Raw genomic sequence first — 16,589 nt, 5'->3', positions numbered from 1 at the left:
CCTATTGCTCCTAAACAATGTACCATGTAAACAGTGATTGTGTGGATGTTAGCAACCATTCTTTAGTTTGTACCTAGGGTAAGGGTCATTTTGACCCACTTCCCCCTCTGTTGATGATCTCATGATGTTAATGTGTAATTTCGAATCATAGCAACAGACACTTATGATTGATGTGATTTTTGGTATAAGAACCCCTAAAACCCTGTGGTCAGGGCTGTTCTCCCAATAGCCATTTTTTTGGGGCATTGTGTGAGACAGACAGCTGGCCAGCTTAATAAAGACTCTCAAATTTGGACTTCTTAGTGGTGATCGGTCTGTTCTTAAGTTGCGCCCCATAACAGCTAGAAGGCTTGGTGTGTGGGCAGGTTGGGCGGAATGCTCGAGGTGGGTTATGAGAAGGAGAGAGAAGCAGGCGAGCGTGGGAGCCCCAGGGCCTAGCTGAGGAGAGGAGGCTGAATGCAGATCGAGCAGGACCAGGGGTCACAAAGGCAATCAGGCTTGGGGACAGGTATTCAGCGAGATGGCTGAGCACTGTGGTAGAAATGGTTCTAGAAGCTAAGAGAGGGAAGTGCTGAAATACTGACATTGACTTCCTGTTGGATGGAGCTTCTACTCTGGGGGCAGCCGGAGGGCAAGACAAACCAGAGGTTATGGGGAAGGGTGGAGAGGGCAGTGTAGACACCATGGTGAGATGGGAGAACAGGAAGGGACAGGGTGTATATCCAGGCAGGAGCTCGAAGTGGAAGGTGACATGATTTGACTTACGACCATGTCCACTGTCACGGCAGTGTGTCGGGCTGGTCTCCCTGCCTTCCACACTTGCCACCCTTGGCTCAAGGGCTTCTTAGGTCTCAACTCCTCTCCCTCCCATCTTCCACCTAACCTAACTCCTCCTTGCCCTTGTCCTGCCTCCTCTTCCACCAACCCCCGTGCTCACGCTGGGCTCCCATGATTATCCCCCAAAGTCCTGCTCTTTGTAGCCAATTGTGAGACTGTGAGGACCCCAGATACAGAGCAAGTCAGTCTGAGACTGTCCCTTCTCCTCTGGTCCCCACCCCTGGCTCCAGGGTCAAGCACTTGGTGATTAGGGGAGAGAGAGAAGGGCCAAAATGACCTCACCAACATGGCCTGGCTGAGGGCTTCTGCAGGGCATCTTTAATTATTCTGAGGAGTACCATAAAATCTCCTCCCCAAATACTCTCTGCTCTCAAGTTAATTTAAATTTCACTAACATATTCAAACTAAATATACAGAAGCAGATTCTGGAGGGAGGAGATGTGTTGGATGGTCAAAGTATCAGAAAGGCCAGGGCTCACTGAACCGTGGAAAATGAGGGGGGCTACACACGGGTCTATCAGACAGGGATGTTGGGAAACCCCAAGGCCACAACACGGCGACGTGTTTGACACAGGGTCTGACACGGAGAATGTCTTCAGGGAACAAGAGCTGCAGCTAATTCTGTGTGTTTGCTGGTATTAACCAATAAATCATTCACACGTCCCACGTGCACCCTGACAGGAGCGAGAGACAACATGGATATGTGCTGAGTTTTAAGGGATAAATCATTCAGGATTACCATTTGCCAGGAAAAAACCCACAAATGGTCACCTAGGGACTGAATTAGGATCATCATTCCTGGTAAGAGTTACTGATTCAGATCAGCCGTCTCAGACACACATGCACAGGAAAAGAGCCAGTGCTAATTTTGGCTTGAGTGTTCCTTACCATGTCATTAATGTCATGTCACATGAAAGTGTCCCACCAGCACCTTCCACCCTGTGAACTCACGTGTGTGCAGTGAGCATGCATGTGCACACAGGTACGCACACACACATGTGCAGATGAGAGTGACTTTCTCAGCCTGGAAACAGGACTTGGGGCCCCAGCGTAGTTCTGGGTCTGTGCCAGGTCAAAAGTACAAGTCAAATCCCCAAACTTGAGAGGCGGGAGGCACGATCCAGAAAGTCCCCCACCTCCCTCCCAAACTCTTCTTGATGTGTGAGGAATTCCTTCAAATTCCTCCCTCAACATCTGTAGGGAAGGAAATCCTTCAGTCCAGTTCTAATTACTGAGCCCCAATGTGACCAGACATCCGGATCTTTAAGGGGCTCTCATTCTAGAGGGGAGGTAGAGATTCATAGGACATCCCCTAAGAGAGGACTGCCCTAGAGAGGGAGGAGCGGAGACAAAGCTAGAGATGGAGAGGGCAGGAGTCAGACGAGGGACGACTCCATGGAAGAAGCAACCTCTGAGCAGAACAGTGAGGACATGCGGGCCTCTCCAGATGGAGACAGGAACGCAGGGAAGGGCATTCCAGGCAGAGGGAACAGCATGTGCAAAGGCAGGGAGAGGCAAGATACACTGAGGAAATGGTACACAATCCATCACCACTAGACCTCAAGGTGAACGGAGAGGAAGCAGGCAAGGAGGGCTAGTCCTGAATATGAAGGGTTTGCATCTCAAGCTGAGGGGCAGGGGAAGCAGATTACAGGACAATTCTGGTTTTAGTTGGGGGAGTAGATAAGCAGGTGAGGATGGAGCCTGTGAGGAGGCCACAGTAGTGGAGGACAAAGAGGTGAATGGGCCTGGATTCCTGGATTAGGGCACAGGCTGTGAGACCAATAGAAGGAGACAGACTCCAGAAGTTGTTCAGGGGTAGGAAAGACAGCAGGAGGGAAGTCACACTGTGTACTGTGTCCTTTCCTCCAACTCAACTCAGCCAGGCTGTCCCAGCTCTCGGCTGGAATGGGGACACCACCACCCTCTTACCTTCCTGGCATTTCACATTGTTCAGATAAGCTAAGCTTGAATCTGGGATCCTGAGGGTGTAAAACCCGGGAGCTGGAACTGTCACTCTCTCTGACATTGGCTCCAACTGTTCCCTCTTCTGAAATCTCCTTTCCAGGAAACTGCTTGGCTCCCCACTCCCCATATCAGGACAGCTCAGCTGTCTCCTCCTCAGGGAGGCCTGCCCTGACCAGCTTGGAGCCGATGCTGCCTTAGCTCTCTGCACCCCAAGCCCCTCTCAGCTCTATTTTACCACCCTCCAATCAAGCATCCCTCACCTCAAAATCCAAAACTGAAATGCTCCAAAATTTGAAACATTTTGAATGCTGACACAATGCTGTCATGTGTTTTAGAGTTTGGATTTTCCAATTAGGGATACCCAACTGGTGAAGACTATGAAAATACTCCAAAACCTGAAACAAAATAATCAAAACACTTCTGGTCCCAGGCATTTTGCATTTTGGATAAGGAATTAAGGGATATTCAACTTATATTAGATTTTTTTTTTTTTTTAAGCCAGGGATTGAACCGGGGGGTGCTTACCACTGAGCTGCATCCCCTGTCCTTTTTTCATTTTTTTATTTTGAGACAGGGTCTCACTAAGTTGCATAGGGTTTTGCTAAGTTGCTGAGGCTGGCCTGCAAACTTGTAGTCCTCCTGCCTCAGCCTCCTGAGCTACTGGTATTACAGGCAAATGCCACCCTGCCCAGCCTTAGTTTTTTATTGTCTGTCGCATGTTCCCCACCAAAATGGAAGCTTGTTATAGATGGTGGGTTTGGTGTTTTATTCATTGCTGTGTTCTGAGCACCTGGAAAAATACCAAGCAAATCATAGTGCCTAAAAAATACTCACAGAATGAATGAATGAAAATATTCAGCAACCCACCTCCTGCCAGATGACATAAAAACCGAGGGCCTGACGTTCAAGTTCCTCAGCACTCTGAACTCACCCCACATTTCTGGCTGGTGCTTCTGCCTTCCCTACCAAAGCCCATTTTGGGGGGAAAGCTGGTATTTTTCAACATTTCCTAAACACCTAACGATGCTCTCCTTCCTTCGCTTTCCCTGTTCCAATTGCTCCTTTCAGAGTCCATCTTTAATTAAATATTCCTTGTTAAGGCTGTGCTGCAGGATGAGCCTCTCTCTCCTCCGCACCCCACAGTTCTAGGTTTGCACCTCTTTCCTGGCTTTTATCCCATCCTGTTTACAGTAGATCAGTAACTCCAGTCTAGTGTTCTTGGACCTGTAGGAGTTTGTGAAAGTCACGATGGGGGTCCCTGAGCTCTTTTTATTATCTTAAAAAGCCTAAAAGAAACAAACATGTTGCAGACCTTGTACATTTAAGAGGGGTAGACGGAGCAGACTTTCCCATACGTCGTCCCTGCTTTGGGCTACAATATCAACATGACTACACTGGTTATCTCCTGCTGATCAGATGCTGTGCCACGCAGGGAAAATATACTTTTGATTAGTTAATAGGGGGAGGGGAGGAGGAACAAAGTAATTATTGCTTAATACATGCAGATGGTTTAATTGAAAAATCTTTTAAAACGTGAGGTCTTCTGAGGGGAAGACAAATAATACCTTGGCGATGTATGCACTTGACTTATCCCACCTGCCAAATTCTAACCTCTGAGGATGGAGATGGGAGTCTTACCCATCTTTGGTCTCCGTGACCAGCCCAGTGCCGGGTACATGGCAGGGGGCAGGAGTCAAGGTTGGACTTGGTAATTATTGAATAGAACTGAATCAAATAAAAACGCAAATGGTCCCTTGCCCTATAGGTTAATTAAGTACTCACTTTTCACCATCTGGACATGAAAAAAGAAGCCATATAAACCTAAAGACATTCAGGTGTCCATTTGGGGGACAGTGGTATGGGAGGACCTCATTTTGTATACTATAGGTACCAAGCAAGGTGGGCTTATGGGAAAAAGCAGGAGCCACCGGTGGCTCCAGCCACTCCGCAGTGGATCCAGCTTCCCCCATGGGTGTTTGAAGGTGCTTTCCACATGACCCTGCGTAGCTGCCCCAGCCTTCAGGGTGCCCATGAAAGAGGCACCCACAAACTGTGGAGTCTCTCCGCTCTATCCCTCTTCCCCAGCTGCTTGGGAACTCATCAAATATCATTTCCATATGAAACAGCAACTTGAGTGTAATTACACCGTCATAAATTGGGCTCGGTGCTGTGATGAGCTCTCCCATCTTCTGTTCCTTGGGAAGCCTGTGAGCTCTCGGCACTGGCTCGGGAGAGGCACCCTGGGGAGCTGCAGCTGGGCGGCTCAGGAGACCCCACTTACCAGGATGGTGGTGACGACCAGGGTGGTGTTGAAGAGACTGTCTGAGCTGTTGGAGGCGTAGAGGCGGCTGTCCATGGTGAGGCCCTCCGCCACGTGCCACTGGCCAATCTGAGGAGACCAATGAGAGAGAGCTGGGAAGACATGGAGGAAGAAGAGGCTTGGCAGGCTGGGGCCCCAGGTTTGGAGGAGCCAAGAGGACAATCCCCTGCCTCTTCTTGGGCTATGTATCAGCCATAAAAGGGGGGATGTGGAGTAGGGAGCAGGGTGCTAGATCAAGACAGGGTTGAAGGAAGGGGGCACTGATAGGCTAAGGAAGGAAAGGACTGTGAAGTCGGGAGATCGGGGGCAAATGGAAAAACAAAGTAGGAATGGAACACGGTTCAGGAACATTTCTGTGCCCAGAAGGGAACAACGAATGGGGAAAACACATTATTTTCAGAATGAACCACAGGTGCTCGTGTACTTTGGCCCGTATTCAATAATTGTCTTAATCAAAATAAGAATTAGAATGGTATACTGGAGGAAACAGGCATATACAAGGTCTTTAATAAATGTTTGCTGAATGGTTAAATATATAGATCAGTAAATGAACTAGAAGAGAGAGGACCCTGTTTGATCTGCTTGCTTACTGTGAGCATTTAGACACATTCCTTAAGTTCTCCAGAGCCTCAGCATCTACAAATGGGCATGGTAACATTTCCCTACCTTCTCGAAGATCGCATTTGTGCCATTTGGACATTGCAGTGTTCACATAGACCCAGAAGCACAGATCTCCCTATGAAACCCCTGAAGAGTTTCTGAACCTCACTGACCCTGTTTCCTCATCTGTAAAATGGGAACAATAGAAAGTTCTTTGGGTCAGTGTGAGAATGTATTTAATCTGGCATTCAATACAAGCTATTGTTGTCATTTGGATCTGAAGTTTCCCCCAAAAACTTGTGCCAAAGGCTTGGTTCCCAGTGCATCAGTGTTCAGAGGTGGTACACTTGGGATGTGATTGGATCAAGAGGGCCCTAACTTCATCAATGGATAACTCACTGGTGGATTCATAACTTAAATTGGGAAGTGGGTCCTAGTTGGAAGAAGTGGGTCATTGGAGATGCGTCCTTGAAGGGTACATCTGTCTCCTGCCCCCTCCTCTCACTCTCTCTCCCTGCCCTTCCTGGCTACCGTGGGGGGAGAAACTACCATGAGCTCCCCACCATGGGCCTTACCACAGGCCCACAAGCAATGGAGCCAAGTGACCATGAATGGAAAGCTCTGAAATCGTGAACCAAAATAAGCCTTTCCTGCTTTAAGTTGATTTTCCCAAGTATTTTGTCACAGCAACAGACACATGACTAATAACTATTTTTCTTCCACTTCCCTATTGTTTTCTTCCTTGTATTATCTTTAGTTTTAGTCTTATTTTATTGTGGTAAAAACAATCATCATGAGCTGTAACTTCTTAATAAATTTTTAGGTGTACAATATATTACTGTTGACTCTCCCCTTGTTTTAAAGACCCCAGGGGAAAAAAAAATCCATAACTTACTTAGTTCCCCATTCTAAGGAACCTAAGCCTAAACTCAATAGCAGTGGATTGTTAGATTGTTTTTCTCAGTAGAACCTTTTTATAATATATCTAAGTATATATTATATAAATATACGCTGTGTGTAAATATATGCTATGTCAAATGTATAAGTAATATGTAAATATATAATACACGCATATAAAATCCCAATATAGTTCTATGAGCTGGAGCTGCTGACAAATGTCTGCTGCTGAGATTGGAGGTGGGCAGCCAAGAGAGACAGCTGACAGCTGGCTACAAAGCCATGGAGACACAGAAAGCCGACTCTATCAGGCGTCTCCAAGCACCAGCAGCAGCTTCCCTGGGAAACTCTCTTGAGTTCCATGGGTGCCTCGTAGCTCTATTCCCCAGAGCTGGGCTCTGGGTTCTCTTCCGGAAGTTACAACAACAATGGAGACTTAGCTTGGCCTTGGCCTTCAAACCCACCCACTGGGGCACGAGGGCTCAGGGGCACATTGAGCAAGAACTAGCTTCCTGACTTCATAGCGTGGAAGGCAGGGCCCACTGGGGACCGCCATGGACCATCATGAGCTCTCATGGGCCTCCAGTTCCAGGCAGGAACCTGAGAGTCTCCAGGAATGGGCCTTTCAGATGACAAAGGGAAGATCACCAAAAATACTCCTGTGTGCCTTTGAGAGGATGCCACCTGAAAAAGAGGTAGGGGGGCTGGGGATATAGCTCAGTTGGTAGAGTGCTTGCCTTGCAAGCACAAGGCCCTGGGTTCAATCCTCAGCACTGCAAAAAAAAAAAAAAAAAAAAAAAAAAAAAAAAAGAAGTAGGGGGGTAGTATTTTTCCACCTCTGCAAGGGCAGGATGGTTTTATATAAGCTCGTGTTTGTTTTTAGTTTGCAAGCAGTGTCTCATGCATATCCAAATAGCAAGCCCCTTTTAACAAATAAAGAAACAGGCCAATTTCAGAGAATCCACCCAACTAGTCTGAGGTCACACAGCCCCTGTGCTCTTAAAACCAGATGATTTTTCCCAAAGAAGCCAGAATGGCCATCTTTCAGTGTTCTGCAGTTTTAGTCTCCCCCACTAGCCTTTGTGGCTTAGGACAAAAGAGGACACACTTATTTTTGCTCAGACCCCAGTATCTTACTCCAGGACTGACTTTGAAAGCAGGGGAAAGTCCTCATCTCCTATTGGCAGATTGGCTGTTGTTGACCAGGCATGGGCAGAAGGCAGGTGAGCCCTTCTCTGGCCTCTGGAGCTCCTGTGGTTTCTTAAGGGGACCAGGAACTCCAAACTATTGTCTGAGCGTCTCCTTCCTCTCTGTACAGGAAAGATATAAGGAGGTTGAGGAATGCGCTGGATTTCCAACTGAAGGAGAAAGGATAACAGGTCTAGACAACTGTTGTGTTAAATAGAAAGTTCTATCACCTCTTTGGATTTTCCCGTCACCCTTTGGAGTGTTTATGGTGTTTCTATGTTATTTATGAAGAAACTGAAGCTCAGAGAGGTTTTGTGGCTTGCCTAAGGTTACCCAGCTGGTAGGTGCAGCACAGGCTCGAATCCTGATCTGTCTGCTTCTAAATCTGGGCTCTTCCCTGTTTCTGCTGTTGTCTCTTATGGTGCTGTTCATTTAAGCAGACCAGGCTAAGCAGAAGGTGCCTTCAGGGGCCTCAACCATCCAACACAAACTCAGGTACACAGCTTTCTTCTTGATCTTGACACTTCACAAAGCCAGATGGAATTATTTTCCTCTCTGAGGCTCAGTTTTCCTGCCTTCAAAATGGGTAGAACTGGACCCTGATCTGTGTTAAGCTTGGAAGGGCTGTATTTGGACAGAAGAAATAAAAAATAACTGGGGTGGATGTCAGCATTTGGATGTGTGGGACAGGATTGGACTTTCTAGAGTCCCATTTGTCACCCTAAACCTACACTTCACACCAACAGGGCCAGTAAGACCTCAGCCCCCCACCCCACCTCTCTTCCCACCCCCACTGTTCTCAAGAGATGCAGTTCTTACTCAGCATCTGCTGCAAGAGGCCCTGGCCCCAGCTTCTTTGGTCTTACTCAGTGAGCTAGTTTCCTTTAAAAGCCAAGGATAGAGATGATTTATCCAGAGCCAGAACCAACAGGCTGAGCAATGCACCCTCCCACCCCTCACCTCTGGGAACCTGGCGAAGAGACTAATTAGCCCCCAAGCTCCAGTCAGGAAATGAATCTCCCACCCTCTCTTCTATTAGCCCCTAAGAAATTAATAAACTCATCAGATCCAACAAAGTGGTTTGGCAGCTCTTACCCAGTGCAGTCTAATTGCAAAAAGACAGTGGGAAGGAAGGGGAGAGGCAGAGCCAGGTGCCCTGGGATACAGGCTAATTGCCCCACCCACTGGGCACCTTCAATGCCACACACGTGCCAGGGGTGGGCAGGAGATACAGCTCTCTCATCATGGACAATCTGCGCCTCTGTCTGCAGCCAAATCCCCTCGCTCCAACCCACTGACACCTGCCCCCAAACCCTCCTGTAGAAACAGCTGTTTCATAAGCCCGTCTCCATGCCTGTGCGGGCTCGAGTTCACTTCAAATGACATCTCTGCTGGGCCTTCTCTGCATTTTCTCTCTCCCATTCACTCTGCCTTTCCACCAGTTTAGAGGCCCTGGAGGTTATAGTGAGGGAGGAGAATATGCATTGCACAGGGCCACCACCAACCGCAATGCACCTTAATGCAGGAAAAAGAAAAAAAAAGTAGCCCTCTAGGCTAAGGTGTCCCTGCTAGTGCACAGCTGGGCATGTGGAGCTCAGGTCACATTTCAGTCTTACCTGCCCTTAAGCACTGTACAACCTGCATCACCCAGGTGATGACCCAGAGTTGGAGGACCTGGGTCTAACCTGGCTTCCCAGCTTATAAGCCATGTGATTTCACCTAAGTTACTGAGTTCATCTGAGCCTCGTTTTCCCCCTCTGTACAGTGGGGATTAAAATAGTAATTACTGCCTTCAGAGGTTCTTAAGAAGATTAAAGGAGAGAGCATATGTGCAATGTACTAGGCCATCATGCCACTGCCTAAGACAGAAGATGCAGTCTCTTCTGTGTCCTCCAAAGGGCTTGCACTGAGGTGTTGGTTTATTAGATTATGACAGTGTCTCCACGTTTGCTCTCCAGATCAGTTGTATCAGCATTATAGATTCAGGTTCTTCAGTTCCACCCTGAATGCACTAAATCAGACACTGCCCTGGTAGGGTCCAGCAATCTGTGTGGTGGCAAGCCCTCCAGGTGGCTCTGATGCTAGTTGTATCACAGCAGGGCAGAAAGATAACTCAGGACAAACAGGATCACAGAAATAGGCTAGCTTGTTGAGATTAGTAGTAACTAGGTACCCATCTGTGGTGGGCTAGGGAATGTTTAAAAACTGGCTCTCCTGGAAAAGAGGCCCTGGTTTATAGCATCTGCCAATTTCTGCGGTGCAAACATTCCCAAGGTGACCGCCATGATGTTTCAGAACACAGAGCTGGGAAGACAAGTATAGTGGGCTCTTACTAGCTGGGGCAAGCAGGCTCTAGTGCATACTGGGGCCCACCGTGCACAGAAAGGCTCTGGGCTGGGCACTAGAAGCTTATGGATACTAATCTCACGGTTGCCCCCTTTATCAGTAAGGAAACTCAAGTCCAGGTAAGTTAACAAGTTACCCAAGTCACAGAGCTGGAAGTAGAAAAAATAGCATTCAAAACAGGCCAAGGTGCTGCTTTGCTGGAATCACAATATTTAAAACAAATGTGTAGTCCTTCTAACTGCTGATGCTAATGCTATTAGGAGAAACATCTTATGATAGGCGTGCTTAGTCAAATATGAAAATTTAGGTAAATATAACTGGTAAGGATGTGCTTGCATGTGCATAGGAAGCACCATTTACCCAACATTACCAGGGGACACAGATCTATATATAAATTAATAATAATCTTGCTCCTTTGAGTACTAAGTTTTGGAGACCTTAATTATATATTCAAAACCATTGTTTTCAAAAATCCTTTCTAAAGGAACACGTTCCTCTGTCCTCTTAAACAGAGTGGGTATCTTTACCTTAATATACATTGCTGTCATTGGGAAGCCAGTTATTACACTGTGTGGTGATACAGTGTTGCTCCAGGGTGGCTGGAGTGGCAGGGCCACTTGCCTGCATTTTGTGCCTTTATAAGTTAATCTGTCTGCTTTTCATTGTGTTGGTTTCTTTTCTCTCTCTGAGCTGTCACTTCTTGCTTCTAGTAGGACAGCTATCTCTGATCCACTGTTCTTCCAAGAGCTGTATTTAAGTCCCCTGGGTAGAGTAGCCAGGGACCAAGCTTGAAAGAATCTGCCTGAAGGGAAGCTTAGATAGGGGGCCAACAGGGCAGGGAGTGGGCTCCCTGGCTTTGATAGGAGCTCTCCAGGCCTTTGAATGGTGACAGCTGTACAACTGAATGCGTGTCTGACACCTGAACTTGGTCTGCGCCATGATCACAGGTCAGCAAAAGCAAGCTGGTCTTCATGGGAAGTGCTGCAAGGCCCCTGACCACTGGCATCCCCTGCTGCTTCCCTGTGAGGGGGCAGTGTGTAACCTGGAGTCAGGAGAACTGCACTGATATCTGACAGTGTGATCACAGGGTTGGGTGACCCTGAGCAAGTGGGTTAATTTTCCCCAGCCTCATCCTTCCCCAGCCTCCAACCTCATCCAAGTTCCTGCTCAACTTGCTGCAGGCCATAATTGCTTTGCCCCGACCCTCATTCTGTTTTTCACGAGGCACCAGCCAGCACTGCAAAATCTCCCCTGCCATCACGCCAGCTACTGCTTACATGCCCTACATGAAGGTCTTTCCCATTTTGGTTTAAGGGTAGAGACCCAAACTCCTTACCAGGGCCTGCTCTCTGCTGGCTCTGCACCCTCACCTCATGGGATTGGCTCCATTCACACCTGCCTTCTTCATACGTGCAAGTGCAACAAGTTCCATTCTGCCAGGGTGTGCATGCCAATCCCTGTCTGGAACTCTCCCTGTCATGACCCCCTGACCCCAGCCCTCTTTCAGCTCATTTAAGGGATGGCAAACCATAGGCTAAATCTGCCCCACTGCCTGCTGTGTTGGAACAAAGCCTCCTCATCTATGTCCTCTCTGACTTCTTTCATCTGTGACAGCAGAATTGCAACAGAGGCTGTGAGGCCTGGAAAGACTAAATACCTACCGCCTGGACCCTCATAGAAAGTGTCTGCTCACCCTGATCTAGTTTTCTCTTGGGGCTCCTTCAGGCCTCAGTCAAAGGTCACTTCCCCCAGGAAGCCTTTCCTTATCTCCATAGTCAAGCTTCTCTAGAACCATCCTTCAGACTATTTGTTAATGTGCTATCACTTATTTTCTGCCTTTCTTGCTGTATGATAAGCTTCCTGAAAGCAGGCATCATGGCTGGTTTGGCCTGCCCTTTAAACCGGAGAGCCTGGCACAGTGCCTTGCTTATTATCATAGATGCACAATAAAATCTAGTTGTACCAATACACCAGGAACTTTGCATATCTTGTTTAAAGCTCAGCACATCTCTAAGAGTTAGATCTTTTTATACTGATTTTACAGATTTAAAAAATTCCCTTGTCCTAGTGAAGTTAGGTAGTCAACGTTACACACTGCTCAATTCCAGAATGGGGATTTAATCCATGCTTTCTCCATCCCCAGAGCATGTGGTCCTAACCACTGTGCTATTTTGTTACAGAGTCAAGACAATGATGGAAACAGGCTCAGTGCAATGCCTGGCACATTGACAGAGTTGATCTAACCCTCTCTGTGTCTTAGCCTCCTTTTCTCCTGTCACAATGAGCCTTCAGGCCCTCTCCTGCAGGCTCATCCCAGAGGTACAGGGACTCACCTGATTGTTGTCCCTGGGACTCTCAGGTCCTGCCACTGATGGAGAGCACTGGGGATCCTCCTGGCTCACAGTCCTCTCCCTCCTACCTAGAAACACTCAGGGTTGTCATTTTATCACTTTGTTTCTCCGTCAAGTAGGTAAAAAGAGATTCATTTCTAAAGCACAGAGGGATTTCCCCACATCCCTGCGGATCCGTGGGTGTGCATACTATGCCATAACTTTTGACATTTTATGTACATTTAGATGATTGTTCTTTGTTACCCAGCCCTTTCTGGGGAGGCTGATGTAACTCCAAGGTGGGTTAAGTCCTGCTCCAGAGTCAGATTCTATAAATGCTTATTGATCTGCTTTGCTTGGTAGGCACTGGGTCACGTGGTTTGCTTATATAAATTTTTCTGGTTCTTCATAAAACCGTGTTATTATTCCCACCTGAGAGATGCAGGTATAATATAGGTACTTCAGACAACAATTACAATGCTTAGTGTAGGTACTTTCATACAAGTTTTGATGAATGAATGAATGAAATTGAGACTCAGAGATGTCAAGTAACTTGCTGAGGATCACACAGTTGACAGGGGTTTAAACAGAGACTTGAACTCAGATGCTATTTACTACTGTGCCATCTATTTGAGTTTGGGCAGATGTAGAATATCTTGACCTTGAGACCTGCGCCTTCCCACACCCATCCCTGATGATCATGAACTTGTTTGTTGGAGAATGCAGTTCTGAATGGAGCCAGATGAAAAGGACCACAGGAATGATCCTGGCCAAGGCCCAGGGTGGTTGTTTAGGAGCTTGGAACAAGAGGATGCATAGGGCACTGCAAGACCCATATTTTCTTTTCTCCTATGTTATGCATAAACCTTGGGTAAGTCACTTCAGCAGTCTTTGAAAGTTTACATATCTAAAATGGGAATAAATGAAATTTACACATATCCCACAGTTTGGTCTGGAATATCCCCCAAAGACCCAGGTATTAAAGGCTAGGTCTTCAGCTTGGCACTATTTGGAGGTGGTAGAAACTTTAAGAGGTAAGGCCTAGTGGGAGGCCTTCAGGTCATTGAGGACATGCACTTGAAGAGGACAGAGGGACCCCACTATCCTGACCCTTCTGCTTTCCAGCCAAGGCCATAATAAGGCCAATTGCTTTGCTCTTCCACACGTTCTTCTCCATGATGTGCCCCCCAGGTCCAAAGCAATAGGGCCATCCAACCATGGACTGGAACCCCAAAACCATGAGCCAAAATAAACCTCTTCTCTTTATAAGTAGATTATCTAGAGCATTTGTTATAGTCATGGAAAGCTGATTGATACAACATAGTAGAGTGTTATTAATAAGCAACCAAGATAATACACATGATGGCTTCTAATGAGCTACAATAAGCTAAGGGAATACAAGACAGCAGCACTACTGGCATCTAATAGAAATGCAAATGTTCAGAAGTCAGGACATCTGGGTTCGGGTTCTACCATGTCTACCTCTTACCACTTGGCCCCAGGAGGTCAATTTTGCTACTTAAAAGATAAGGATAATCTCCTTTCCCTTCTCGCCTTATTGGGATCCTCTGAGGCAATCACAGACATGACAAAAGTTTAAGGGCCTATCCAAACACAAGTTCTTCCTATTCCAATTTCTTCTTCTCTAGGGCCATCCAAAGTTGAATGAATGATAACCAATGACTTGTATTTTGTTTTTTGTTTTAATCTCAAGATCAGGGTTCCAAGTTGAAGTTTTCATTAGGAAGCATGCCTATGATAATGTATTAGTCTCTTTGACGGCACAGAACTGGTTTTGACATCTGGGCAGGAAAGTGACATCTAGGGGTGAAACACTGTGGCCAGAGATCCCAGGAATGAATGGAGATTGAGTTAGTATTCCAGAGTCTCCACAGTAGTGGTCTATACTGACATAAGACCTACTAAAAACTGTGCAATGTCAACCTCCCCAGTGAACACCCTGGCATGAAGGAGTAAATGTTTACTGAAACTAAATCTACCATCTCATCACAAGAGTTTAGTTGATATGGGGGACTGGTCATGAGCTAGCACCTGAGTGCTGAAGGGTGCTCTGGGGAACAAGGAAGTTGCTGAAGCTGGAGTCAGAGGAAGAGCCCTCATACATGTGCGTGAGTATAGAATGCCATGCAAATTCAGCATCAGAGGACAGCAATGGCAGATGCCAAAAGTAAGAGATCCAAAACAAGTCCAGGGACAGCTGGGAAGATTCCATATCAAATAAACTCTACCTGAGCTTTATTAAGCATTCGACCCAATTGGCCTAAGGCACTGTTCTGTTAAACTGTGTGTTGCAACCCATTCACAGATTATGAAATCAATTCAGTCAGGCAAGACCTGCATTTTAAAAAATGCAATCTATACAGAGAATGGAGTCAAATGCATGTAGCAGAGGTACCTGTTGTTTCATATCTTTGGTTATAGTTGCACAGAGGTGGATGTTTGTGCCACTCCTGAATTGCAAGTCAGGCTCAGAGCATAAAAGGCCTGGCATAAGGGACTTGCACTAGATAATTCATCCCATGAGTGACAAGACTCCGTCTAGTCTCCGTCATATCCCCAATGTCTAGTGTGGAATCAGCACTTACTACACATTTGGTGACTATGTGAATAAAGTCCCCTTTGTGTCTCCAGCTCACTTGTTGGTGCCTGGCCCATAATGGCGCTCAATAAACATCTGCTGGGTTGAATTATGAAATTCCCTTGGGCGTATCACTTCTCTTTAGTCTTTAGTTATTGTACCTATAAGAGAAGGATATAGGCTGGCTTTCTTTCCAGCTCGAAGAGAAATTTCTAAAAGTGCTGGGTGTATTTATAACGTGGTGTAATTTTCAAAGTGCTTTGGGGAAGAGCCTGGAGAGACAGGCCTAAAAGGGGTGACACCAAGAGGCCCCACGAGGCATGAGGCTGAAGCAGGTGGAAACCTACGTGAGGGACACAAGGAAGGCCCTTCCCCAATCTGCCACAAAATGGTCCTCTCTGAGCACCAGGAAGTGGGGTAGTCAGGAGAAGGATGGAACGGATGTGTGGACCCAAGAAATGGAACCAAGGACAAGAGCAAGAGAAGGAAAGAAGTCTACCTGACAGATGGAAGAATTTTCTAGAAATAAAACTTTTCCAAGATGGAATATATTGTCCCTATAGGTAGTGAGTCCCCTGACACCAGAGGCATTCAATCACAACCTCTCTTTCATGAAGATGCATTTGCAAGAATCCAAGCAGCCAATTGAAGAACTGATCTAGAGGACCTTTGTTATTCTGTTTGGGCCCAGAAATGTAGTTTGTTTGACTTCCACTTGAGGGGAACCAGGAGGAAGGCAGGCAAAAGAGGAAGATGAGGTGCTTGGACATTGTTAAAAGAGGAGGACAGGAATATGGGAGCAGAGAATGCAGAGAGAGAAGGCCACGCAGGAAAACTTCAGCTACTCCTAAGTTTGCTTCTGCCTGTCTCCTCTCCTGGCTGAATCTCATTAGAGTTGGTTCTTGTTATTCACAGTAGTTCTGATCTATAAAAGCTGCTACGTACACTGAATTAGGGAACGGTCCTAGGGGAAACAAAGAATGGGTTCCTATGAGCCTCAGTCACAGTTCCATCAGCCAAGATATAATATATACAATGTGTGGTATATTATATATAATTTCAAAATATGACCTTGTTAATTTATGTGTGTTTCTGTTTCCAGACACCTCACTTAATATATAATGCTGATTCATTAACATTGAACAACAGCACCATAATTCATGCCCAAAGCTTACTGAAATGGATCTTCTTTATAAAGCACATCCCAATCTTTGTGTGTTGAGGAACTCCAGACGGCACTTGAACGCTATGATTGGAAGTTAAACAGAAAAATTACTAGGAAGGGAAAATAGCACAAAAATGCCAATCTATGGCATGGTGGAAAGATGCTTCTTTACAGTTAAGAGAACTGAAACAAGAAGGCAGGGCCTCTCCTTGTTCAATGTCAGCCAGTGATGCGTACATCGGGTGACTAAAATGTTTTGCTACTTTATGCATGTCTACAAAAAAAAATAAAAAGCTGTGAATATTGTTTTGGGGTTTACACAAAGATTTTATCAAATCA

The 16,589-nt window shown here is 46.4% G+C and overlaps 1 protein-coding gene across 10 annotated transcripts in view; it reads right to left on the bottom strand.

Moving 5' to 3' along the window:
- The window catches only part of GRIK4 (glutamate ionotropic receptor kainate type subunit 4), a 410,374-nt gene that overhangs the window by 69,869 nt on the left and 323,916 nt on the right, over positions 1-16,589 (bottom strand). For all 10 annotated transcript variants that reach the window (XM_079103138.1, XM_079103145.1, XM_079103144.1 and 7 more), the window contains one exon: positions 5,087-5,194. In XM_079103138.1, the coding sequence (XP_078959264.1) occupies positions 5,087-5,194 (108 nt within the window). The remainder of the gene's footprint in view (positions 1-5,086; positions 5,195-16,589) is intronic.

The sequence above is a fragment of the Sciurus vulgaris genome, assembly GCF_902686455.1.
Source record: "Sciurus vulgaris genome assembly, chromosome: 11".
Lineage (NCBI taxonomy): Eukaryota > Metazoa > Chordata > Mammalia > Rodentia > Sciuridae > Sciurus > Sciurus vulgaris.
The sequence above is the reverse complement of the archived record's forward strand: the minus strand, read 5'-3'. Positions and strand labels throughout refer to the sequence as shown.